Source organism: Phalacrocorax carbo, chromosome 20, assembly GCF_963921805.1.
Source record: "Phalacrocorax carbo chromosome 20, bPhaCar2.1, whole genome shotgun sequence".
Taxonomy (NCBI): domain Eukaryota; kingdom Metazoa; phylum Chordata; class Aves; order Suliformes; family Phalacrocoracidae; genus Phalacrocorax; species Phalacrocorax carbo.
Genome location: NC_087532.1, coordinates 9,818,774 through 9,844,877, shown reverse-complemented (window position 1 = coordinate 9,844,877; position 26,104 = coordinate 9,818,774). Strand labels below are relative to the sequence as shown.

The following is a 26,104-nucleotide window of genomic DNA, read 5'->3' as shown; positions in this document are numbered from 1 at the left end:
CCTCCACAGTGGGACAACGTTCCCCTGACAGATACCATTGGTCGAAAACAGAGTGCTGCACCCGGAACATGGGATGATTCATGCAGAAAATGCCATTCTCTGTTGAAGAGCCTGCTGAGGTCTGTTTGACTTTTCTGCCCCTGAGGTCCCTTAACCTTGCTAAGGAAAGGCTGTGTGATGATCAAGGTGGCCATCAGTGGTTCTCTGCCCAGTAGCTGAGCAACTCGATGCTCCATTTAAGTCCATGACCCATTATCCAGAGAAGCCATCTACTACAAAACGCTGTTCCTATTAACTACAGTGAAGTTTGTGTTCAGGTTTTTTTTTTGTTTTTTTTTTTCCCCATGCATGGAAGCTGGTTAGGTTTTTCTTGTCCACCCAAAATGATGGCCCTTTTCCAGAATGGACTTTTCTTGCCAACACATTTATTTTTAGACTTAATTACCTTTCAGATTCCTCCAGAGGAGCATGCTTTGAAGAACCATTGCATTTGGAAAGGCCCAAGCCCTGAGTTCAGCAAGAACTTGTGGAGAGGGATGAAATTGTTGGGATTTTTTGCTTTTCTCTTTCTCCATGTTTCCTTCCCATCATTCCCCCTGCTGTCAAGTAAAAGAACTTAGTTTTTTGACTCTACCAACCTCAACGAAGCAGAGACTGAAGGGACCCTGAGGCGCTATTACCGCAATGAATGGCTCACCAAGAGCTTTTTGTACTTCAATGTAAGCAGCTTGCAGCATGGTAAACCCACTCCATTGGGTCAGTTAATAAAAACACAACAGATAATTTATCAACATGGTGGTTTGAAAGCCACTGTTGGTGAGAATTACCAAATTTGCATCCGAGAGTAATTATCTTTTGCTATAAGATAAAACCCTTTCCAAAATTCTCCCGCCCCTCGCGCAAAGGCATCAAGAAGATGATTTCTCTTGACGCGCTGAACTTTTGAACCCAATGAAAAAATCTTTTTTTTAGTTATACAAGAGAGTCATTGAAAGTTCATTGCCCTTTCTCACATTTGCACCACCAAAGGGACATAAGGAAAAACATCAAGTGTAATATCCATCAATGTTAGTGAGGCATTCAAAATACATCACCGATGCATAAATAACCCAAATGAAACTCCAGTGGCAGGAGGAGGTTCTGGAAGACCGGAGATACACAACAATATTTAATTATAAATTGCATCAAAATTATTGTCTTTACTCATCAAAGGACTTCTCACAATCATTCCTTTAGTTGAGATGTGAGCCTGAAAGCTTGGGTGCCCCCATCCAAAAATTCTGGATTTTTCTTGGTTCACTGGCTACTTTTTCCTGCCAAAGCTCATAAAAATCCAGACGCCAATTTACTTAACACGAGGGGTGTGAAATCCCCACTTAGTGAAGGTGAAGTTAATTGGAAAAGAAAAAAATCATAAATCCAGGCCACTGAGCAGTTTGAATTGGTGAGCTCTCCTGTGACCTTGATTTGTTGTGGTTTTATTTTCCTGAAATGTTTTTCCCAACACAAGTTGGATGGAAAAATCTTTCCACTGGAATCACCAATTGTTGGCTTTTCCTATCCTTTAAACAGAGCAGAGGGTGTGTACACTTTGTGCAAGGCAATTGCTGATGGAAAAAAATCCTTCTGACAGGACTAGCAGAAGAAAGCAAGCATCCAGCTTGCAGAGGTAGTCCATCTCATGTGAACTCAGGGCTGCTGTGCAGTTGCTGTTACCAAGGTTTATGCAAATAAAATCCTCTAGAGCACCTTTACTTCTGTAAGCAGTAATTCCATCAGGGATGACCCACAGCACGTGCTATGAAGAAGGTCAGGCTACACAGTCATGAAGTTGCCTTCTGGTGGGAGACTGGAGACTCTCAGATGAAAATGCTGCAGCGATATGGCCCGCAAGGACATAGACACCCCAGCCTGGTGGAGATCCCTGTTACCAGAGACAATGTCGTGGAGGCTGAAGAAAGCACAAGGTGATGTAGGCCACGGACTGGTCTTGCCCTAAGGAAGAGATGACCTTGACAGACTCAAGTCAAAATGGACTGTGGGAGATGTTAATGTGGAGAAAAATAAAGGTTTCCTAGTCTGTAAGGAACTGTAAGGAACATATCTCTAAGATATGTCCATTAATCAATGAGAGTAAAGTAAGGCACTGTCACATGAAACTCAAAATCAGCTAAAGTTACTGTTCCTTTTTGTACATTACTTTGATTGTTTGGTGAGGGATCCTTCTATTTAGCCACTGCATAATATTGCCCACCAATAGTTTCTACTCTTGCCAGTGAATACACGCATTTCCTCTTCCTACATCAATTATCCTCATGCTAATCTGTGTGGAAATACAGGTGGAGGGGAAAGAGACTGTCACAGCTGGTGAAAGCACCCATTGGTGCCAACATAAGCTTTATTGACAGACCCAACTCTAAGAGTTGTCAAAATCTAACTGGATGGTAGGGGAATAGAAAAGACAAGATGACTGTGGAGATCTTACCCACAAAGTATGAATATCCCACTCTCGGTGAGTCAACAAGCATTTCTATGGCTTTCAGTGGGACAGTAACTGTAAAGGAGGCAGGGAATAGCTACTGGCACTATTGCCCGCAGGCGTATCAATGTGTTGATTTGATATTCAACAAGCAAAGTAACCAAATGGAGGTGCTGAGCTGAGATAGGGACATACAGCACATGACACAGAGAGAGGAGGGACAGACATCATTGAATAAACTTAATATTGGTGTATGTTATAAAAATCAAGGGTGCAAGGATACCTTAAAGCCTTATGCCTGATTGAAAGTGGCAAAAGTGTTATGCAGGAGATTTCCAAGAGAGGAAAACCAGTTCCTTTCTGAGCAATATAGAATGAGAAGCCTTTTTTTGGTGTTTTGAAGCATTGCAGAGCTAAAGCTAGGGAGGACATAAAATCAGAGCAATTCCTCCTCCAGCCACCAAGCCAGCAGGACAGGAGAAAATGTATACAAATAATTATTCTCTTTCTTCAGGTATTTTAGACATCTTTTGTTTATTGAAAAGCAAGTGCAGATGCAAACTTTCTTTCCATGTGCCAGTTAAATGAAGGAAGTTTACATGTATCCAGTGAAATAAATTAATTATTGATTCATATTCCTTCTCTTCTCCTCCATCCCCTCAATAAACATTGAAAAAAAAAAAGAGATTTCAACCTGTACTGAAGGCTTTTTCAGTCTCGGTTCATCATTCAATTTTCACTCCACTAGGCTGTGCTGTCCATATGTATTGTAACGGTCCAGCTCACTGAGCCTCGCCAGGGGTTACCAGGGTTCTAACCATGTCTCCGCTGTAATAATCCATTGCAATTCCATAAAACATACTTGGATTTATGACGTTACTTATTCTCTATAAAGTCACATTGCTTTTTTTCTAATCACAATTTTATCCTTTTCACTCCTCCAAGAGCTGCTCACAATCGCTAGCTAGGGTGTACGTTTACTGAGCACTAATTGCCAGGGAACTGAACAACTATACGCACATCTACACACACAAGCATTCACATATACAAAGATGTGTATATTTGTTGCTAATAACAAATTTGCAAAGAAGGAAGAGTTTAAGAAGGATGGGAATGAGTAAAAAATCGTGTTGTGTTTGGCAAATCTTTGCAACCTGAAAGAATGGAATTTTTCTGAAGGCCAGACATTTCTCCTTAGACCCTTGCACAGAGAATCATCTGCCTGAACAGTCGGACTGTTTACCTGTGACATTTTAAAAATGAAACAATCCTACTTCGATTCAGAATAACTTCTGTAAAAATTTATATTTATAAAAATGTAAAAAAAATGGAAGAAATGACACTGGGAGACATTGTGGAACCAAAGAGGAAGCAAAAAGTGTCATTTCCAGTGTCATGAAATTACTCAGGAATTTCGTGTGTCTGTGTGTGTGTGCGTTTTTTAATTTAATGAACACAACAAAGCACAATAAAAATAATTTCATTTTGATTTGATCACAGTTGATTATTCAGCTTCTGCTGTAAGACTACTGGCACTGCATTTATTTACCTCTCCGCAAATCTTCCCATTCAGAGCATTCACAGCTCCATAACTTCTCATGAATAATGTACTAACTAGCATAAATGTGACACTTTCATATATGTGTCCTGATCTGATTAATTGAGACTCACAACATCCTACGATCTATGTTATCTCATCCTGGCAGTTTATATATATTAGATTGACCTGAAATACACTTTTAATTGATTTTTGCCAACAAATCCAAAACGCTGCAGTTTGATTTTTTACTTGTAGTCAGCCTGGATCTTCACTTAAGTTGCACTGCATTTCGTACTTTGATGAATTTCTCCATCAAGATCACAACAAAGCACCTTATGTATATATTAAAATGTTAAACAAAATATGTCATAAGGGAATAAGAGAGCAAAATGCAAAACCACACTGCTTAAAGTCTTATTAAAATACATGTATGTCAACAATGACAAGAAGAAGTTTGATGCACCACAACAAAATCAATAATCCAGTACTCAGAACTGGGAAACAGCTTGGATATTAATATTTAAAAATCCAAATTCAGCACTAATTATCAGCAAAAGTTTGGAAAGAAGAGGGCTAATATAACACTATCATCCTTTATTTGTCTCTGTAAAGAAGGGTACGTACCTTCTTCTGAAGTCCTGTGGTAAAGGTGAAGCCTCAGAGGCTCTGGTTGGTCATTAGGAAAAGCTGCTTTCGCAAGAGGGTGGTGCAGCCCTGGCCCAGACCACCAGGGAGGTGGGGGATGTCCTCCATTTGGATTTCATCTAAACAAAGCCATGGTTGCTCTGATCTCATGTGGAGACAGTTCTGCTGTGAGTGGGAGGTTGGACCAGAGACCCCTGAGGTTCCTTCCACCAGCCCCGCTGAGTTCTCTAAGTAACAGGACAACTTGGAAGATGAGGGGAGAGCAAAGCAAAGATCCACCTCACTTGGTGGATGATTTCCACTGAAAGTTTCTTCTGCTCATCTGTCATCCCAGGCAGTCCAAGAACTTGTGCCTGGCAAGACACATTTTGTGGCATAGTCTGGTCATTGCTGTATGCACAAAAAGCACCACAGGGTCCTTTTAGTATTCCCCCAGAAACACACGGAGGCAACCTTGGGCTGCTTGATAGCATCCTTGATGGGGGACCACTCCTTTGAGTCCAGCATCAGCTCAGTCCCCCATTCCTATTCCTCCCCTGTATTCCTGTGAGAACCTCATGAGGTTGAACAAGGCCAAGTGCAAGGTCCTGTGCCTGGGCCAGGGCAACCCCCAGTATCAGAACAGGCTGGGGGATGGAGGGATGGGGAGCAGCCCTGCGGAGAAGGACTTGGGGTGCTGTGGGTTGAAATGCTGGACATGATCCGGCAATGTGCGCTCGCAGCCCAGACCCCCCAGCCGTGCCCGGGGCTGCATCCCCAGCAGCGCGGGCAGCGGGGCGAGGGAGGGGGTCCTGCCCCTCTGCCCCGCTCTGTGAGACCCCCCCGCAGCGCCGCCTCCAGCTCGGGGCTCCTCAGCACGGGACAGACACGGGGCTGTGGGAGCGGGGCCAGAGGGGGCACAGAAATGCTCCGAGGGCTGGAGCCCCTCTGCTGTGGGGCTGGGCTGGGAGAGCTGGGGTTGTGCAGCTGGAGAAGGGGAGGCTGTGGGGAGACCTTATTGCGGCCTTCCAGTGCTTGAAGGGGGACTGTAGGAAGGATGGGGGTGAGCTCTTTAGCAAGGCCTGTTGTGACAGGACAAGGGGTGATGGCTTTAAACTAAAGGAGGGGAGATTCAGACTGGGTATAAGACAAAAGTTTTTAGAATGAGGGTGGTGAAACTCTGGCCCAGGTTGCCCAGGGAGGTGGTCGATGCCCCATCCCTGGAAACATCCATGGTCAGGCTGGACGGGGCTCTGAGCAACCCAATCTAGCTGAAGATGTCCCTGCTCAGGGCAGGGGGTTGGACTGGATGGCCTCTAAAGGTCCCTTCCGACCCAACCCATTCTATGATTCTATGATTCTATTCTATGATTTATTCCAGCGTTTCTCACGATACTCTGATGCCTGGGCACATAGGCGAATCTGCATTGCAAATGTGCCTGGGAAGACCTGAAAAGTCAAAGCTTTCATCATGTTCTGCTGTTAAAAGTGTATTGGAACGGAGTTACAGATCCTAAAGCTATTGCAGCGCAGAAAACAGAAAATACAAATGTGCACTAAATCCTGCCCCTGAGCAGATGAATGCAAAAACATCACAGTGAAAAGGGTGAGCTCTTGGTGGAACAGGCACATCAACAAGCTAGGATGCTCGTTGCATTTGGTTTGGCTACTAAATGTCCTGTCAGCAGTTATATAAAGGATAAAAAAGCCTTGAGGAGAACAATTAAGGCCCTCCCTTATTTCTCTTGGTGGCAGAGGTATGAACAAACCTGGCAAGCACAAGATAAACTAAGTGGAGCAGAACCAGAGGTTAGTGGAGAAAACATGAAAATATGAGGCAAAAAATGTGTCAAAACTGAGAACAGCAAATAAAGAAATATAAAAGAGGGGAGATAAATATGCAAAGGAGGAACACTGCAGACAATAGATAAATGCCTTATGAAAAATGCCTCACAGTGGGCTTGTATCTAAGACTCGTAGGAAGATCAACCATTATGCAAGAGTCTGCAGACCAGAAAAAGCCAAGGAAAGAAAGCACGATACCTGGGATACAAGTAGTGGCTCAAAATATCAGATTTTATACATTTTTGACACTAGCATATTCCAAAATGGCAGATTTTTTTTAAAGCTCTGACTAGCACCAGATAAGGAAAAACCTGGCAGAGGCACACAAACAAACAGGAAATTGAATGGGAAGCAGACATCAATGCTTCTGCGAATGAGCAAAGCTACAAAGACTTCCACTGCATTGTGCCAAGGGAGAAAGCAAACCCAGAGCTAAGCAAAGAGAAATTAAATTTTCATGCAGGCTTTAACACAGTGTAAGACACAAGCATACTAGAAAGGATATTCATTGGCCAAACAACACAGAAATAATTGCTTTCAGCAGTAAATTAAAGGAATCCTGACACGAAATCAGAGAGAAATAATCCATACAAAGCTACAGGAGTGAAACGGGTAAGCAAACATAACATATTCAGAGCAGACAGTACAATGCAACTGCTAGCAAGAGAGAAATCCTTTCTGATAGCCCAGTACTGCAGATACTGTTGCGACGTCAGAGCTAGCAGTTTCAATGTGTGCTGAGCTTCAGACGTAACTGACCTCCTACGCAATTTCTTTTGCACAGGGAAGGACGACCCTGAATGATGCTGTGAAGACCTTGACCTGACAGAAATTGATATTACAGAAAGCATCAACCACATAAGTTGTGGCATGGGTGTAAGGAGGTCCTAAGAGGCCCACAAAGTACTACGTGTGTGATCTTTTCAGGGAACCATGCCTCAGGCTATCACAAATACTAAGACATGCGGAGGCTTTGTTACTAGCATTGCAGATGAAAGCAGACAGGTCACCAGATCCCGATGTCTGGGAAGACAAACTCAGCTGAAAGTACAGGAAAACCATTACGAAGTTGAAGGCTGTCCTTCAAGGCAGACTTGATTATGAAAGGTAAAACTGACTCCACGAATAGGTCCCTGGCCATCATGCTTCATACTTGGTGGAGAAGCTGAAGTCAAGCCTTTCTTCCAACTGAGACAAGAGGGAATTTAAAGCTGTGCATCCTTTGACTGCTCTACCTGGGGTGAAGGCATTTAAGCATACAAGTAGGTGGTGCTGTCATACTGCCCCAAGAAGTGTGCAGACAAAGGGAGGTGAGGCAAGTAGACAGGTTTTGAGCTGTGCCGCAGCTCATGTGCAGTCCAGCAAAGCACTGAGATATCTGCATCTCCTAGGGCAGAAATGTAGGTGCTTAGGTGGTTATGCACAATTTTAGAGATTCTGATTCTATGATCTGGGGCCTGATCTCACATGTGGGTCTCAACCAGATGGCATCTGCAGGGGGAGCTGAGATGTAGAGATATATCTTCCTCTAATGTCACTCTTTAGGTCTCTATAACTTTTGGAAATTGCGGCCCTACGCACCCATGATAGATTCTGATTACACAGCAGTTCCCCATCAGTGTTTTTCCACTGATGGCCAGTTATGAGTTATGCCTGAGTTGCACCAGTGCGATGGGAGAGAAACCTAAATCACTCAGCAATCACTAGTGTGTCTCTGTGGAGTGTAGCAGAGATGATTTGGGGGAGCTCTTGGGCTGTTGTTTCCTTACCAGCTGGCTTCCAAAGCAGCAAGCAGACCAGTTACTTGGGGAATGGATGGTAGAGGACAGAAACAGCATTATGCTGTAGACTGCCCTTCCTGGGTCAGGGAAGGAAAAGCTTATAGCCTGGGAAGATCAAGTTTTTACATGAGACCTATCCAGCTGAGATTCCTTCCTAATGGTTTGCTCTGGAAAGCAAGGAAGCAGGCTGGAAGTGGCCCAGGTCAGACCAGTTTCATATTTGGTCAGCAGCATCATTCCCCTCCCCAGTGTTGCCCTATATATTTTGCCAGTTGCTATATGAAAGACACATTGCTCTTATTTATTACTTTAGTATTTATTATTATTTAATACTTTATTATTTATTATTATCTGGGAGGAGTGGCTGATACACCAGAGGCTGTGCTGCCATCCAACGAGACCTGGCCAGGCTTCAGAGCTGGGCCCAGGGGAACCTCATAGAATTCAACAGGAGCAAGTGCAGGGTCCTGCCCCTGGGGAGGAACAGCCCCCCGCACCAGCACAGGCTGGGGGGGACCTGCTGGAGAGCGGCTCTGCTGAGAGGCCCTGGGGGTGCTGGGGGGCAGCGAGGTGACCCTGAGCCAGCACCGGGCCCTTGGGGCCAAGGGGGCCAGCGGTGCCCTGGGGTGCTTTGAAAGCAGTGTGGCCAGCAGGGTGAGGGGGGTTATCCTCCCCCTCTGCTCTGCCCCAGTGAGGCCACATCTGGGGGGCTGTGTCCAGTTCTGGGCCCCCCAGTTCAATAAGGACGGGGAACTGCTCGAGCAAGTCCAGCGGAGAGCTACAGAGATGGTCAGGGGACTGGAGCATCTCCCTGGTGAGGAAAGGCTGAGAGACCTGGGCTTGTTCAGCCTGGAGAAGAGAAGGCTGAGGGGGGATCTCATCGATGCTTATAAATACCTGAAGGGTGGGTGTCAGGGGGATGGGGCCGGGCTCTTTTCAGCGGTGCCCAACGCCAGGCCAAGGGGCCACGGGCACAAGCTGGAACACGGGAAGCTCCCCCTGAACATGAGGACAAACCCCTTCCCTGTGCGGGTGCCAGAGCAGGGGCACAGGCTGCCCAGAGAGGCTGTGGGGTCCCTTCCCTGGAGACATTCACCCCCCGCCTGGACGCGGCCCTGTGCCCCTGCTCTGGGGGTGCCTGCTCAGGCAGGGGTGGGATGGGGTGAGCTCCAGAGGTCCCTGCCAACCCATAACATTCTCTGATTCTATGATTACCAGATCTGAGTACAAATGTTCCACCTTCCAGCATATTCTGCAAAATGTTTACATTTTCTATTTGCATCTATCATATTTGTCAAGTGTTTATGGGCTCAGGAGCTTCCTTTAATTGTTTGCAAGTGCTTCATACATGCAGTGCAGATGGTAGAAACCAGGTGACCAGGGTCTCATAGACTATTACAGGCTATTACAAAGATACTTTGGGAGAGTGGGTGACCTGATTCAGAAAGTAAGGCTGGGAGGAGAAAAGGGGTGCTGCTGAGAGGGCTCATGGTATATTAATTAGCCAAAGAAAAGCCAGGAGGAGACTGTCTGGCCCAGACTAATGCACCAACCTGGCACCAATATTGCTAAAAATTTGGCTTACTTGGAGAGAATTTCAGGTGTGCCCAAAGTTCTTGGGAGGTGATGCTGGCCCCATCGTTTGTTCAGTAGGTTTCTAACAGAGATCGGGTCTTGCCCCAGCTGGAGACAAAACTCTTCCTTAGTAACCTGAAGTGGCCAGTGGGGTGGGAGGTGAGCTTTCCAGACAGGAAAGACAGTTAATGCCTTTGCTGCCTTGTCGAGACCCTCCTCTGTGCTTGTTCTGCATGCGGGCTGAGGGTCAGTGTCTGGGTGGGTGAGCATCAGCTGCACCCACTTCCATATGGCCCATAACTACTTGGTCCCTCTCAGAGATCCCAGTTTTTACTGTCCTCCTTCTCCTGTGACTTGTGCCCCTTGCTGGTCATAAGTCCCAGGCTCTTGGGAAGGGTTGTCAGTGCAGGAAATAAGGGTCTCTGCCCAAACACCTTGGGGGCTTTCCAGGACCCCATGAAAAAGGGACAAACTTATGCCCTGTTTGGCTACTTCCAGATTTGTAGTGCCAGAAGGAACGATGCTGATTAACAGACAAATAAAAGACTTCCTAGGTTTATTGGTTTCAGTCTGATGCTTCTCATCAGTATTGTTGACAAGACACTTCAGAACTGTTGTGCACTGATCATGCGCAGAGACCGGAGTTGGCAGGTTCAGGTGAACCCAAAGGTTCAGATGTAGATCCAGCTCCTGCTTTCTAAATGTAGCTGTACAAAAGTGTCTTATGACTACAGAAATGTTTACCTCAGTTACAAACATGCAAACCTAAGCTTCTCCTGACAAATGCATGCAGAAATTTCTTTTGCCTTTGGAAAGGAAGTAGGAGGGTGACAGAATCAGACATCATAGATCTGTGATTATGAACTGAATTATTGATGTTCTTATGAGTCAAACTCTTTATTGCGGCTGAATGTTAGATTATGACAGCTAATGGTCTATACAGTCTATTCGCTATGTTATTTATATCAATCATCTACACCTAGTTCTCTCAATGTGCATGACTTCAAGGACTGAAAGATTACTGCAAAGAAGAATTTGTGAATAGTAATTAAAATAACAGCATTGAGTTCATTTCCATAGAACTTGATCCTTCCACTGATTTACAATGATAATTTACATGTATGATATTCTTTTTTTTTTTCTTTTTCACATGCAGGGTTGTCGAGGGAGCAAGATTCTCTTCCAACATGGGGTTCAAGCTGGGAGGTAGTTGCTTAGACAGTGAATTGCTTTGAGGTTCCTCTTCCTGTATACAATTGTTTGTCAGCACATTGGGCAGCTTAAATGTCATAGCACTAAGATATCCCCTCTTTTTCCATGAATACAGAAGACCAAGAAAAATCATCACTGAAGTTCAAATACTCAAATATGTGCACATATACATTTGTAGCATCTTTTTAACTAAAGAACAAGTTCATGACAAAGTGTTCTTCTGGATAATTTACAAGTGGAGCAAATGGCTAAATTTGTCAATTAATTCTTCAGACTAAATGGTTTAAGCAGGGTAGCAGTGATATCGGTTTATCTTGAAGTCATTTTCCAGGCACTAAGCAAGTTCTGGGCTTGTTTCCTTCTCTCTGAGAGATCAGTGTCCCTCAAGTTTGTCTACCATAATACTTACACCCAAGCAGGATTATTGTGAATGGCAAAAGTTGGACAAAGCACCTAGAAAAGAAAGCCACAAGCAAATGCTTCAAACTTTACAATTCACATTTATTTTGAAAAAATGTTTTGTTAAAAATACTCCTACAAACGCATTGGAGCAGCGGGTTTCTGTTTCCTTTATAAATACATCTGATTTATTTCTTTCTTTATTTTTCTCAGTAACATCGAAAGACATCTGATGAAGCCAGGGGAAGCCCTGGTCTGAATGGAAGACACATCCCTGTGTAACAAGGACCTGCACACTATCTCCCCATTCACAATTAAAAAAATACAAATACTGTCATGAAAAGTGTTGCATTGTCCACAGGGCCACAATCAACATACAGGATGATGAAGAGCAGGAAACTAGGGTTGGGGACACCCCTGGAGCCCAGCTAATGTATCCTTGGACTAGTGTTAAGGGGATGACAAGATGTAGCATTGACTAGACGCACTTGTCTTTGGGCAGTTGAAGGTTACACAGAATTTCCCCAGCCTGTACTGCCAGCTCCTTCCAAAGCTGTAAGAAGGGGGTCAGAGCACAGCAGAATCTCCTCTCTCTACAAACGTTCCCTATGACATAGGCAGCTCCTCCACAAATCTTCCAGTGAAGTCTGAAGGCTTTACACCTTGTCACATTGGAGGAGCCATATGAGCAAACCACAGCAATCCACCGTCCTGACAGGCAAGTGGATTTGTTGCCACAGTGCTCAACCACCCTCTTCCCTGCTCACCTTTCCATCTCACATTTCAGCCCCCAGCATAAGGCTTCCTCCCCTCCATGACCTTCTTGCTTTCTCCCTTGCATTACTGACCTGGGCTTTAGTCTCTGAGCTAGGACAGAGCTTCCCTCCAAGGACTCTTCTAAAATGGAAACACGGACAGCTATGTTGGCTCTTCAGTTCCTCAGAAGCCCATTGATAAATGGCATCTGGGGGTGCAGAGGGCAGTTTGACTGCCTGTGCCCAGCTCACCCCAAATTTTGAGCTCCCAGTTGCAACTCACCTGTGTCCTATACTCCAACACCTCTCAGACCATAGCTGGGCATCACAGCTTTATTTGGGACAGTACTTCGAAACACCAGGCTCATTTCTTCAGCAGGAACTGATACTGCTTGGCTCTGGCTTCAAGTGCTTGAACACTCCCATAAAACTTAAAATGGGGCCACAAAGGATCTCCTGGGTAGACTGACTTTACAGCCCATCCAAAACAGACCGCATGGCAGGGAGTGACACAAGGCTGGCAAAGACTTTCCAAAGCAGACCTGGGAATAGAAATCATGTCCTCAGCCTGGTGGGCATGCTCATTTACCTGTGGGTAAGAGGCAGGGTTGGCCACTTTTACCTGAACTATTCCATGGGAACATTCACCAAGGATCCTGACACACCTGCCCTGGTTCCACAGAACTTTCTACTTCTTTATCCAGGAAGATCTGGGATGCAAGTTGGCTGACATTTCCAGGGAGGAAGACAGATAGGCAGAAGGGGGACTTTTTAATGGGAAGAAATGTAGATAAAAACAGGTTCCCTGCAGAGATGTGCTGAGCCAGCTCCAAGGAAGCGAATCCTTTGCAATGGCCCGAACCTAAACAAATGATCCAGCCCTCCTAGCCTAAGGAAGGGATAGAGGGCAAAGAAACAATGCAGAGGAGAGATAGCTGATGGTGGAGGGCAAGCAGTGAAAAAGGGTGCAAGGGTCGCAGGCTGAAAAGTGGATGGAGAAGTCACTGGCAGAGGGTATCCAACAGAACACCCCCTGATGCAGGGGTCTATGCTTGGATCCACGAGTGAAGGAACAGATGCAAACCCCCAGTCCCTGATTTCTCCCCATTCAGCTCCAGCAGGAGATCAAGGGTTGTGCTGTGATGTGTGGTCTTCATTCAGAAGGGCCATTATGAAGAAGGGAGAAGTGAAGTCAGGACCTCAGCCGGATATTCTGGATGATCATGGAAGCCTGGCACTTTGGAGGTGTGTGCATCAGGGACTGCTCTCCTTGCAGAAGGGGCACATGTCAGGGCACCCACAAACTACATTTGTCTAAGACCTCAAGCTCATCTTTAGTCTCTGCAACTCCCTCACCCTCCAGGGAGTCTTTCCTTCCACCCCTGCTCAAGCCAGGTTTTTTGCTGCCCAGACCTTCTGCCCAGTCTTCTTCCCAGACTGCTTGATGGGACAAGGGTGACCAGACTTGTCTGCCCAGTCTGCACATAGCTGGTCCTGGGTAGGGTGAGCTGGGGTGTCTCACTTCCTTCCACTGTTGAACAGCTTGGAAGAAAACTCTGGAGCTTGAAGGCAAGATGGTCAGTGCTTCTCCTGGCCTGAGGGACCTAGCCACAGACTGACTGTGTGACCCTGAGCAAGTCCTTACTCCAGAAGCACCACAGTATTTTGGGACTGCCAGCAATTTGAACTCAGCTGTTTAAACAGGAATTGTACCCTGACTTCTTTGTGGCTGTCAGTCATTATTTCTCTGTAGCTCAGACGTGTGAAAGCCTTGGCTTGCCTCTTGGCCGTGTGCTTTACAGACCATGAGGTGCTCAGGTGAGTTGGGAGCAGATACAGCGGTCACTGGAAGTTAGGCTGGCCAACATGAAAGCCATAGTCCCACAACTTGGTTTCCTCACATGAGGGATGGGCTGTTCTACAGTGAAGGCTGTGATTCTCATAAGACCCCAGTGCTCCTGGGATCATAAACACAGGCGCTGTGGTTTTCAGAAGAAAAAAGAACCATCAGAGAGCTTATAAAATCATCAGCTAGAAATACACTGGTCCTCTCCCTTCCATCCCCTACTGGAGATCAGAGCCCAGAGGGGGGCCAAGCAAGCAGCAGAAGTACACCAAAAGTTCTATCTCTTCCCTGCTCTCTTACAGCTTACAAGGGTCTGCAGGGGGCCAGGACTACACATCCAGGGACTCCTGCTTCAGAAAGGCCCTTCTCCCACATTCCTGGGGTGCTCTGCAGAAGGAAGTGAGTCACTGCCCATGTCAAGTAGCTTTTCACTTATGCCATCAAGGTAGCATAAGCAACAGAAGGTGTTATTTTTGTCTGGATCTAAGTTGTCCCCAGGAGATAAAGAACATATGCAGCTTCAGAAATGGGCCAGCACTCAGCTGAACCTTGCACTTTCTACCTGCCTGTATCTTGTCCCGGAGCCCCCAACATTCAACGCCTGCACTGGGGTGCCTCTGGGATTTTACTGTGAACACCCAGCTGGGCCCTGGATCACTCCATTGCACCGAGATCTCTTTCCCATTTTAGAAGCTTGTCCCAGGCTCCTGTCCTGCATTTTCATCCTTGAGGCAGCTCTCATGAGTCCATTTGGACCCATGGTTAGATACCCAAGCAACCAGCAGCTCATGCAGGCTGAGCCAACCTCCAATACAGAGGAGCAAAGAGTCTCACTGTCAGAAACCAACCCACAGCAGAGGAGGGAAAGAAGGAAAGGGCTGTCTCCTTACCCCAGCAGCCCCTCTGCACATAGTTCTCTGAATCATAAAAGGTTTGAGGCAAGGATGCTTCACAGAGAGCTTCCACATCCAGAGCTGATGGATCACCAAGACAGTCTCCCTTTTTGTGCTGTTACGGCTGTTCGAGGCACTGATGACACACGGCAGCTCTGAGCCCCAGGGGATGCCTGGTGTTACACAAGGAATTGGAAGGAAGAAGCAAGTGATTTCCTCTAACATGGGAAGGCCTCTGGCTCCACACAGAAATCCTTTACCAGAAAGATTGAAGAATGGAAAATCAATGATGCTCTATCGAGTGTTTGGGCTTTTAAGAGATTTAAAATGTGTCAGTCCCAAGAATACAACGGTACAAAAGTGCTGTAGGAATGCTGTTATACACCCCATGCCCTCAGGCATCTGTGACCCTGAAAAACTGGAAGAGGTATTTTTGTGTTGAGATTATTCTTTCACAAATCTGTCCAGTCATCTTTTGAATCCATCTAGTGCCTGGTATTAACGTCCTCCAGCAACAAGTTCCACCCTTCAATCATTGTGCTTTGTGCCAAAGAATAGTCTGCTTCACCTGCCTTAGTGCTTTTATTGTGCTTATTCACCTTACTCACATCTTTTCTGACTGAATGGCACGAAATTTTTTATCATCATGGTTTACGTCTGCCAGACCGAGAATCAGAATCTATTTATTTCTTATACCTCCCAAAGACTTCTGGCTGTTCCTGAGGCCCATATCTGTGTACTGCTTAGTTTCTGCATATGCCTTTTGAGTTGAAAAGAACAAAAGTATCACCAGCGTTTGAGAAGCAAGCACATCAGAGGTACCACTTCATAACAACATTCTTGTGTGAAGGCTACTGAGCGCTAATACTTGTTAGCAATCAGAGACTTCACATTTCTTCACTAGCAAATGCCAAGAAAGGGTGTGGATTTGCCACACCATCTGTCTCAGGCTGGTGTCCACAATGCCTGCTTTTGTCAACCTCCATCTCCCACACTCACGAACCAGCTCACTCACCAACAAACTGGAGTCAGTGAGCTGGAAATGTGAAAGAAAGGCAATTTGGGGGAAAAGGGTGATTTGACTGCCAGCTTAAACCTCAGGTTAAGCTTTCATGTCGTCCTCCTTGAACTCCTTCCATTAGCTTTTGCTAACACAGCTGTTTGGCTACTAAAGATTCAACAAAATTTGTCCTTTCTCCTAGACTTGGTCAGAATCATCAAAGGATACAGCATGACATCTGTGCAGGAACTGAAGACTGACCTTAGAGGTAGAAGTAGAAGCTACAGTTGAGACAGCTAAAAAAGTCCTGAAATTTACTGGAATGAAAGAACTGGGAAATGATCAGCCAAACATTTGTTGTTCTTTTTTGCATTAAGACAAAATGGAGTTCCTGAAGAAAATGAGGCACGCAAAGTCAAGTCTTGTAGCTTGTTTTCAGGAATGGCAACCAGGGACACTATGAGTACCTAATGGTCTGTCATTGGCGTGAGCACGTCAGTGATCAGACGGTGCTACAGAAGTGGGACTGCTTCTGCACTCCTACAAAGCATGGAACTGCAGAGAAATTTCTTACAGAATTGAAAAAAAAAAGGGGAGAGAAACTGCTGAATCAGTTGTAAGACAGCTGAGAATGCAGATTAAGACAAAGGTTTCTGGGGAAAGAGTACTTCTCGCTTCCAGTCCCAAATTTCTGTAAATTACATTTGCCAGTAGAGTTGGCAGGCAAAACAGAGGGAGAGCAATAAGGTAAATTCCAGGAAACATTTGCACAGTGGAGGGAGTCGTTTAGGAGAGCTATGGAAGACTGCAGCACATATGGAAGCAAACACAGACCAAAGTTATGTCCTCTCTTTGGGAAGGGCTCCATAGTTACAAGAAGCAAAGTAATCCTGGAGAACTCTAAAGACAAGTCCAAAATGTGACTGAAGATTTTAAAAAAAAAAGTATATTCTGCATAGTAGACGGACTCTAGCAGCTCCAGCAATGACAAGATGAAATCACTAATACAGAAGAGAGTCTTTTGGTGGGAATTTCTTGTGAAACAGCCAGTGGCAGAACGGCACTGAACTGTGAACGTGGTGGAACCAAAATCGCGAGCAGATGGGACCAGTGCTCAAGTCACAAACTGGAGTTCCAGGACAGAATGTCGTTGTGCTGACTGCAAGCAGGTACAGCTCAGATCGTGCAACACCGAGGACACGTAATTTGGCTTAATTAATTGATACAAGGGACTATTGAACCTAGATCTGGAAGCATGTCAAACACCAGCTTGATAAAAGATTGCGGTGTAAAAGGAAGGGAACGCAGCAAAGAAGATAATTTTGGGATAACTGCCAGCAGAATATAGAAATTAAGTTGGTACACATTAGTTGTTCGCATCACTTTGAAGGAGGAAATGCTGAGTTCTATATGTGAAGAAGTTGTAAGTATGTAAAATTTTCAAAGATGGAAAAAGACCAACATCAAATCAGCCTCAAGTTAGACACACAGGAGGGAAGATGAAATACATCAAAGAAATAGACTTCACTAAAACACACCAGACAACAGTGATACTTCCAGACACTTTGGATTCATACATCCAAGGCAGCCACAGATTTATTATATTATCAGAGGATACAACTGTTAATGATGCGGCAGAGTTCAAGCCCTGACTCCAGGTTTCGTATAAATCAGCCTGGAAAATATAACAAGAAGTTTTCTCAACTGCTCAAACCCACCAAGAGGTTTTCTCTACAGGCCACCGCTAATCTGCAGCCTGCATGATGATTACTGGGAAAGAACCTTTCCTTTAATGCCGAGTCAAAGAACAACTTCAAGGGGTGTGGGAGAAGCATTATTAGTATAGCCAGCACCTAATACTGATAAAGCATCCTCTCTCCTTAGCTCATGAAATGCCAGACCAGGAGGAAACTCTGCCCTGGAAAGTGCTTAAGCAGCTAGTCAAGAGAGCAGGACCCTACTGTTGTGGCTGGCCAACAGTCCCTTTATGTCAGATCTTCCAAGCCAGAGCTAAAGGAAGATGTAGCACTGCTTTCTCCCCAGCCTTGCATGGGGTACCATTTTATATGCCTCCCTGCATGTGGTTCTCTTCTTGCTAACACTGGTGCATACTGGTGCAATGATGCTAACAAGATGACTCGGCTATATAATGACTGGCATGGAGTTGTGGGATAAAACTCTACATTTGAGCTATAATACTAGATTAATAGTGCATAACTGGTAAACCCTGTGACGGCCACATTTACCCAGATCACATGGAAACCCCATGCGCGGATTGCTGCCATTGAAAGCCGCTGCTCAGTAGTGAGGACACCGTGGAGAGGAGAAGCCAGACTGTAGCAAGCAGCCTCTCAGCTGCTAAACACCACAAATCTCCACTAAGTTTATGAAAAGTAGATCTCAGATTTTACTGGGGAGGGGGGAAGATAATTTGGGGAGAGGGAGCACGGTCCGTAGTGCCATGTTTCTGTGTCCCCAGAGGCAGCAAGGGCAAGTGATTCCTCACGGCAGTGCTGTGTCTTACAAGTTCGTTTTTCCTTTTGCCTGGCACCCCTTTGCTGTGAATTCCAGGTAAAGGGCTGGTGGCAACAGTTGAAAATGACCCACTAAATATACTATCATGGAGACTCTCAACTGTTTACTACCCATATATGCTTTGCTTTCTCCACTCTGCCCCATGATGCTCTGCATGATTTGAACTTCTCACTGGCCAACCAACTTCATATTTTCCACTTAGCATCCTGCTCAGCTCTCCTGCTGCCTGCCATCACCAGACACGGGTGACCCTCAGCAGCAGATGACAGTGGGAACAGATGAGAAGAAGGGTAGGTCTGGGAGGTAGCTTGAAAGGTGGAAGGGAATTGTGAAAATTGCAACAAGCTGCCTGAAAAATCTCATTGCCATCATTTTTGTTAAGTATTCACGCACGCACACATGCATGTGCACAACAGTATTTCACAGTGTCAGTGCTGGCAAGTGCCTTTTCCCCTTGTTATGTTTTCCCCATGAAGTTGAATTTTGCCATTAGATTCATATTTGATACCCATGAAATAAATATGTTAAAGTCACTTCAGTGACTCTGCCCCTCCACTGGAGCATGCTCCAGAGCATTTACAACCAAAGTACTTTACAGAAACTTAGTTCCTCGTGCTCCCAGGAGAGCTGGAGGGATGCAGAAAATTGCAGTGGTTTATGGACCATTTCTATTTTAGGTCCAGTTCTCCATTAGCCCTACACAGTCAAATACAGACAGATGTCACAGCAATGCCTGGTATAAACAGACGGGAATGTGTTACTTTTAGTACTAACACCATGTGATTTTTGGTCAGAAGAGACAAGGATGTGCTTTCTCTGTCCTGCAGACAGCTGCCACAGCTTTGGTGAGCTGTGGCTCTGAGCTCGGTATGGTCCCGTCCTTCACAGTGGGTTGGGTCTGGTAGGTAGATGTGTATAATGCTAGCCAGCGAGGAGATTCAGTGCATTAAGACAAAATGTCTCCAAATGAAGAAGACCTGAAGTGCCCTTCCAAGCCCTGTCTAGTAATGACTAGCTCTGAAGGGATGCTGCCTGGCCATTGCTCCTCCTTACTGTCTGCAGGAATGTAAGGGACAGCAAAGAACAGTCAAGAATTGTCTGGGAAGGACAACTGAAGGGCATCATGTGCTCCTTCCACATGGCTGCCCCACAGGAATTTTCTGGTGAGTTTTCTGGACAGACAGCTCTCCTTGCAAAGCCCCCTCGTACATAAAGTAGCTGGACGGCTGTGGCTAGACAACTTGGCACAGCACCATGCTTCCCTCACGCTGGACTGCCACCAAACAGCTTCAGGCATGCCTTTGGAAAGACTGACAACTGTTCCTTGTTAAAATACAGCAGCTACAACGTGAGAGGGCAACGCACCCTGTGAGCAGTTCTCCCTGCTGCTCCGCACGTTGGCGGGATGGGGCGCACAGAGAGGCTTCCCGTCTCCCTGTGTGCCCTCTGCAAGCACTTCGTGTGGTTTCGTTGACACCATCAATTTTTGCATGCTGCTTTTTAAAAGTTGAGTCCACGTCCAGAAGCAGTGCTTTTTAAATGCAAGGACATTAAAAGCATCCCTTTGCTAGATGCACTGGTTAAAACAGGCTGGATATAGGACAGAGAGATGGTTATGTCCAGGCACTACCTGCATACAACTTGTCTATAGTCCACTCACCCCTTGCTTTTTCTAGCTCATATTCTGCCATCTGAAAGCGATATAGGGGAACGGCGTTGCTGTCAGAAGGCATGCCCTGTGGATACTGAGAACAGAATATGCCCCTACGTATGCAGCACACACCGGCTGCTGATGTCCACATGGCTACAGATGCACTCTTGGATGCAAGATCGGGGCAGTACTGTATACAGATGAAAACACAATCGTGCACTAGAGATTTCACATAAATAGGGGCTGGAGAGAAAGTTCCTCCAATTAAGGCCCCTGCTGTGGAAGCTGTGCACCAAACGTTGGGACAGTGCAAGGGTGGAGCAGAGAAGTAGCTCTCGCTTGTAGGGCACGGTCTGCTGCCACTCACAAGTGTTTTGTCATCCGATCTGGTCTGAAGGTGGAAAATGCTAAGTATTTTATAAATGGCCTCATATTTTACAAGCATCTAGGGAGAAGATGTCTGGCCACAGAGGTCTAGACAGCTTGAGACTTTCATCTACAGCAGACATGCTTCCTCTTGGATTCAGCTCCTGGAAAATAGAGCAAACCAGCTCCCAGTGGACACCCCATGCTGCTGAAAACAAGTGGAGGACCCTACAAATGACATGGCAGTAGCAGACAAGGGCTTGTAAACGCAAGTTACGCTGGCCATGGCCAGGGGGCACGTGGAAATATGCCACATGTGGCCAGAGGTCGGTGGTGGTAGGCTGGTTTAAAAGGATATGAGGTGGTGCTGAACAGGGAGAACAAACACAGTTCTAATTTGTACCCCCCCTGTGCTTGGTTGGTGGTATTTACACATACCAAAGACCTGGTCAGTAACTAAAGTATTTATTTCAATTATTTATAAATCCAATGATTGACCATTCAGCTTCAACCACAGCATTTTGCCTCTGGAGATCCAGGCTACTAGATCAGTTTTTGCCTTTGCTGTTCCAGGCTCTCCTCAAGGCGACTGGCTGAGACTGAAGCTGCCCAGAGCCCCCAGCTCACCGTCTAATGAAGGGACTGGGTCCCCAAAGGGCACGTTCACAGAGTTTGGTTGCTGTAGTGAACCATCCACAACATGGCAGCTAACACAATTCAGACTCCAAGAAACCGTGTGCCGCAAGCTCCTCTTAGAGGACCAGGCTTACCCTGCCTTTCTGTGGTACATGTACCCATCTGACACCTCTCTAAGCAGTCAGACATTTCCAAAGGGGTCTGACAGCCAGCTGTGGAGTCATCATTCCCTCCCACAACCCACCTGCTCTCCCCTGTCTTTCCCTCGCCCCCTGCAAAAACCTCTCCACAAACCTCTGTGGTGCTGCTCGCCCCTGCACCAGCAACCCTGAATCAAGCAGGTGGTCATTTCATCCTGTCGAACAACTGGAAACCCAACAGTTAGAAACATCTGTCGGGCCATGACAAATTGCAAAATAACAAACAAGCAAACGGGAGGGAATGTGCATATAAAAAGATTTTTCTCCTGGCATATTGTCAATAAGCTGCAATTATTCCTTCCACAGGGAAGGGATTTAAGTTCTTGAATGATATGATGCTTGGAGATGTCGTTTCTTTTTCATTAAAAAAAAACCCAATCAACCAAAAAATTCCAACCCCAAACTCACAAACTGGTGTTAACAAAACAAGGTAAAAGGACAAATCTCCCAACAATGACAACCGAAAAATAAAGGTACACATCAGCATTGGTAATCAAAAACTACTACATACTGTACTTGGGAAGTCTTCTGGGAAAAGATCATTGGCATCTAGTGAGGACATCACTAAAAGTCTTGTGCATATGATATGTATGAGACAATGATGCCATCAGAAGGTGGATGGACGGACCCTTAGGAAACTGTCACTCACAAAACTGTTCCATGACAAGAGAAAATAAGAGATGTAAAAAGGATTGGTTTTCCCCATCCCCACCCCCCAAGCATTACAGATTCTTTCTCATTTGTCGGAAACAGCGTCTTCTAGTCTCAGTTTATTTGTTTTAAGAAAAAAAGTCTTCAGCTTTTGAAGAAGTCCATCGATTTCTGAGATACACTTGGTTCCACAGCACCAAAAAGTTTCAGCTCTCTCTCCTTTTTGATTTGCTAACAGGGGCTTTCGGGAAGTACTCCTGGCTGCAGGACATCCCCAGAGCCGCCATCCCACGTGGGAAAGAGAAGTGCTTCTCGTGACTTGCCTTTGCTTTCATTTTCTTGAAAAAGTCTCATTGCTCCAGAGGTATCTGGACCCAGCTGCAGCAGCCTTGTGCAAGAGGAAATAGATGAAGCTGCATTTTTCTCTTCCTTTGGAGACTCCCATTGGTCTTGGAGCCCTTTTCAAGAACGCAATTGCTTTATTATTATTTAAAAATATTTCATAGTTTGTTTGTGTTTTTTTTTCAAAATAGTTGTCTTTTTTTGTTCCCTTTTTCCATTGCTTAAATTCTAGAAGCTCTTAGTGACTTCTCTTTATTGATGACAGGGCATTTCTTCCTGTTGCCATGATCCTCAGAGCAGCTGCCTGTCTCTGGTCCATGCAGAACACTCAAGAACTGGAGCTTGGACATACAGGGGCAAAGGGGAGCAGGGCCTCAAGGAAGAGGAGTAGGAGGACACATAGTTATCAAACCTCCACAGACTGAATTTGGTTCATCTGTGCTCTCATCACCTGGATACTGTTCAGAATTTTCTTCTGGTGTCCTGCTAAAGTGACCCCAACTCGCAGAATGTCCCTTTGGGAGGAAAAGAAACAGAGACTGCATAAATATCAGCAGACATTTTCTCACAGCAGAAAAAGCCCATATATGAGAGTGGTGTGTAGGGAGCTGAAGCCTCCACTTCAGCTTGTTTTTTCCATAATTGCAACAAGTGCATGCAAACCTGGTGAAACCTCTACTCTTTCTCTTTGACTCCTCCTGGCTTTTCCTCCCAGTCTTTGCGTTTGCTACCTACCTGCAGCACCCGCAGAGTACTGGAAGCCTCAATAGAGAGTGTGAAACCAAATACTAGAGGCTCTGCTCATGGCTTGTAAGTGAATCTGCCTTAGGTTTTCTATCCCTGCATAATTTTTATTCTTTCTTTGCATGTTTGGATTTTCTCTCCCATTTTGTGACACAGTAACCCATTTTTTCCACCCCTGGAGACATACAAACAGGATGCACCACATCCTCGTCAGTGTGAATCTCACTCCCCCTGTGCAGATGATGGCTGTTCTTGCTACTTTTGTCTTGATCTGATGAGGCCATGAAGTGATGAACCTTTGCTAGTTATCCTCTTGCTAAATCATGGCAATCTAATTTTTGCATAGCTTCTATTTTTTATAGATATTAGGCATCTGGGAAAAATAAAGGTCATGCCAAGAGCATGAGTGTGACTCTGCATTGGTCCTATCTGCGATCACTCCAGCTGAGTGTGCTACTCATCTTCCTCTTGGTGGATCAATCTCAGTCCTAAATTATTCTGATCAGCGAATGGATGGCATTCATGAAATGTGACCCATACTTGACTCTATGGATTTCAGTTGACTTTTCTCCTTCCTTGAGTGTTAGGAACAGACTTTGAAAGGAAGTGTGGCAAAACCCTTGCCTGTTTCAGAGTGGAAGTCAATGGGCAAAGAAGGGTAGACAGGAGCTCCAAGGAAAGGTTCACAAAAAAATCCTCTAGCACAAATGGCGCTTGGGCCTGTATGTTTGCTTTATAGCTTGCTTTAGACCTTGTCTTTTTTGTCATGTTAAGAGGAGGATGAAGTAGGAAAGCTGGGCATGGGACTATGCCACAGATTTACACATTCTAGTTGGCAGTAACTGACTGGAGACTGGAAACCTGCTAGCACACTACACAGCTCTGGCACCCAGGATGGTGGCCTTCACAGTGACCGCTTTTCTTACTGCAAGGCCTTTCCATTCCCTCCTCTGCTCCAGCCAGATGTTCTGAGCTAGGGAATTTTCCTCCTTGGACGAGTTCTGACACTTTGACTTTTGCTTTTGTTCCGATTGGGAACAAAGCCCAAAGCCTTCACTCATGTCTGTAAGCCAGAATAAGACTGTGGCCCTGCACAGCCTTGTGCTTCCTAAGCTTTCTGCCCTGGGCATAGATACTCTGGTGGCCTAGGTGTCCCAGCCTGCAGGCAAACCCGTGAGAAACCTTTCAAGTAGGTCAGTGTTGAAACCATGTGGATTTGGTGAACTGAAGCAGTCTTCAGAAAACACTTATACCTTTCTGGCTATATGAATTTTAAGAAAACAGTGTCTCATGGCAATTCAGCTCCACTTACATGATCATCTACTTCTGCAAAGACCAGTGAACATTAGAAGGTGGTTTCAAGTAATGTTTCCAAGGAAAAAGGACTTGGAGTGTCCTTCTCTCTATTATTATGTCCAGAGATAAATGTGCAAGAGAGGTTTGTCAAAACCGGAGGGTACATAAGCTGAGGAAACCCTTGTGATTGTGATGAAGGCCCTCAGAGAGGACTTCGAAGATATTGTGAGGGATGAGGTAAGGAACTGGGAGAAATGGCATTTAAGGGACACTGAGCATATCTGTGAAAAACCAGACTCCGTTGGCTGGACTGCCTGCAGAACTGTTTGCTGTTACATGTATTGCAAATAGCGCAGCTGAGGCAGGGTTGGGTTTTGGTGCAGGTTGATGTCCCAGTTTGGTCAAAGTTGTTCTTCTCTGTCCTTTAGATTTTATGGACACTCCTTCTGTTATATGAACAGACTGTAGTGCCAAAATCATCCCCAGGGCCTTGGGGTTGTACCACAGATGTACTGAAACAGTCAGAATTGCCATGTGAATTTCCTGGCAGCAAATAAGAACAAAAAGCCAGAAAAGGTCAGTTGGGCTGTTTGTGTGAACATATTCTGATTCATTGGTAGATTTAAAGTGTGGAATTAGGCACCAAATCCAAAACCCTTCCTGGTTACCAGGCACAGAGAAATCGTAGCACTTACAGATGGCTTTAATGCTTGGTGCTTTCTTAGGCAGGCTTTCTAAAGCTAACTGCAACCAACCACAAATCTTTCACCAGAGGCATCAAAGCCCCAGCTAGCCCCAAGGGATTTCAAAAACCACCATGAATGGATTTCAGCCGCCTGCTTTCTCTGAAGAACTTGCTAAGATTTTGCCACTGAGGGATGTTTTTAGTGAAGGCAGGACAGTTCAGAACAAACTTGAAACCATCTGGACTTTCAGAGGCCTTTCTTAGGCAGAAATTTGTTTGCAGCCTGCTTGTCTCCATTGCCAATAACCCATACATCCAGAAGGACTGCGGAGTCTAAAAGTGCTCTCAAGTGGCTGGAGAATTGCCTGATGCCGGCCTGAAATCTCTATTTGTTCCATGTTGGGGTTTTGGAGACCCTTGTGGGGGTTTTCGTTTTCACAGTGGAGACGTGCAGCATGATAGCATGGAAATGAATTCTGCAGATATGGAGCAACAGATAGACACACAGTCTGGAGACAAGGCAGAGCCTGGAGAACAGAGCAGTTCTGCAGAAACTGAACAGACTAAAAGTGGGTCCTCAAAGCAACAAATTATACAAAAGTAAAACTACGTCATGTGAAAAATAGAAACTAATTCAATGTTGACCAACTGCTGTTAAACTACTGAGACTTCCTTGTGCTTTGGGAGTAGAAGCCTGGGCACTTACTCTACAGTCATCTGAGATACTACGTCAAAGGTGGTGAAGCCAGCACTGGCAAAGCTGTCCTTGTACTGGCTCATCTTGATGGCATCCAGCCATTCATCCACAGTGTTGAAGCTGGTATAATCTGGGATTGTGCGGTCAAGTAGGGGGAGGTTCATCCTGAAACACAGAAATGGGGAATAAGCAGAACAAACAGCGGCAAGCATGTGCATTTCTGCACCCTCCGTCAGCTGGAGGGACATGGACCAGCATCATTCACAGTGCCTGCACCACACCATATCGAGAGGTACCACACAGAAAGCATTCTATTCAACTGAGGGAAGGATTGTGTAGAGCATCAGAGAAG

At 45.5% G+C, this 26,104-nt stretch overlaps 1 protein-coding gene across 4 annotated transcripts in view; it reads right to left on the bottom strand.

Annotated features, from left to right (window-relative positions):
* Positions 1–11,540: 11,540 nt before the first annotated feature.
* The window catches only part of EPHB2 (EPH receptor B2), a 139,377-nt gene continuing 124,813 nt past the window's right edge, over positions 11,541–26,104 (bottom strand). For all 4 annotated transcript variants that reach the window (XM_064470417.1, XM_064470419.1, XM_064470418.1 and 1 more), the window contains exons 15-16: positions 25,762–25,917; positions 11,541–22,845 (exon numbers count right to left, since the gene is read on the bottom strand). In XM_064470417.1, coding sequence (XP_064326487.1) covers positions 22,737–22,845; positions 25,762–25,917 — 265 coding nt within the window. In that variant the 3' untranslated portion in view covers positions 11,541–22,736. The remainder of the gene's footprint in view (positions 22,846–25,761; positions 25,918–26,104) is intronic.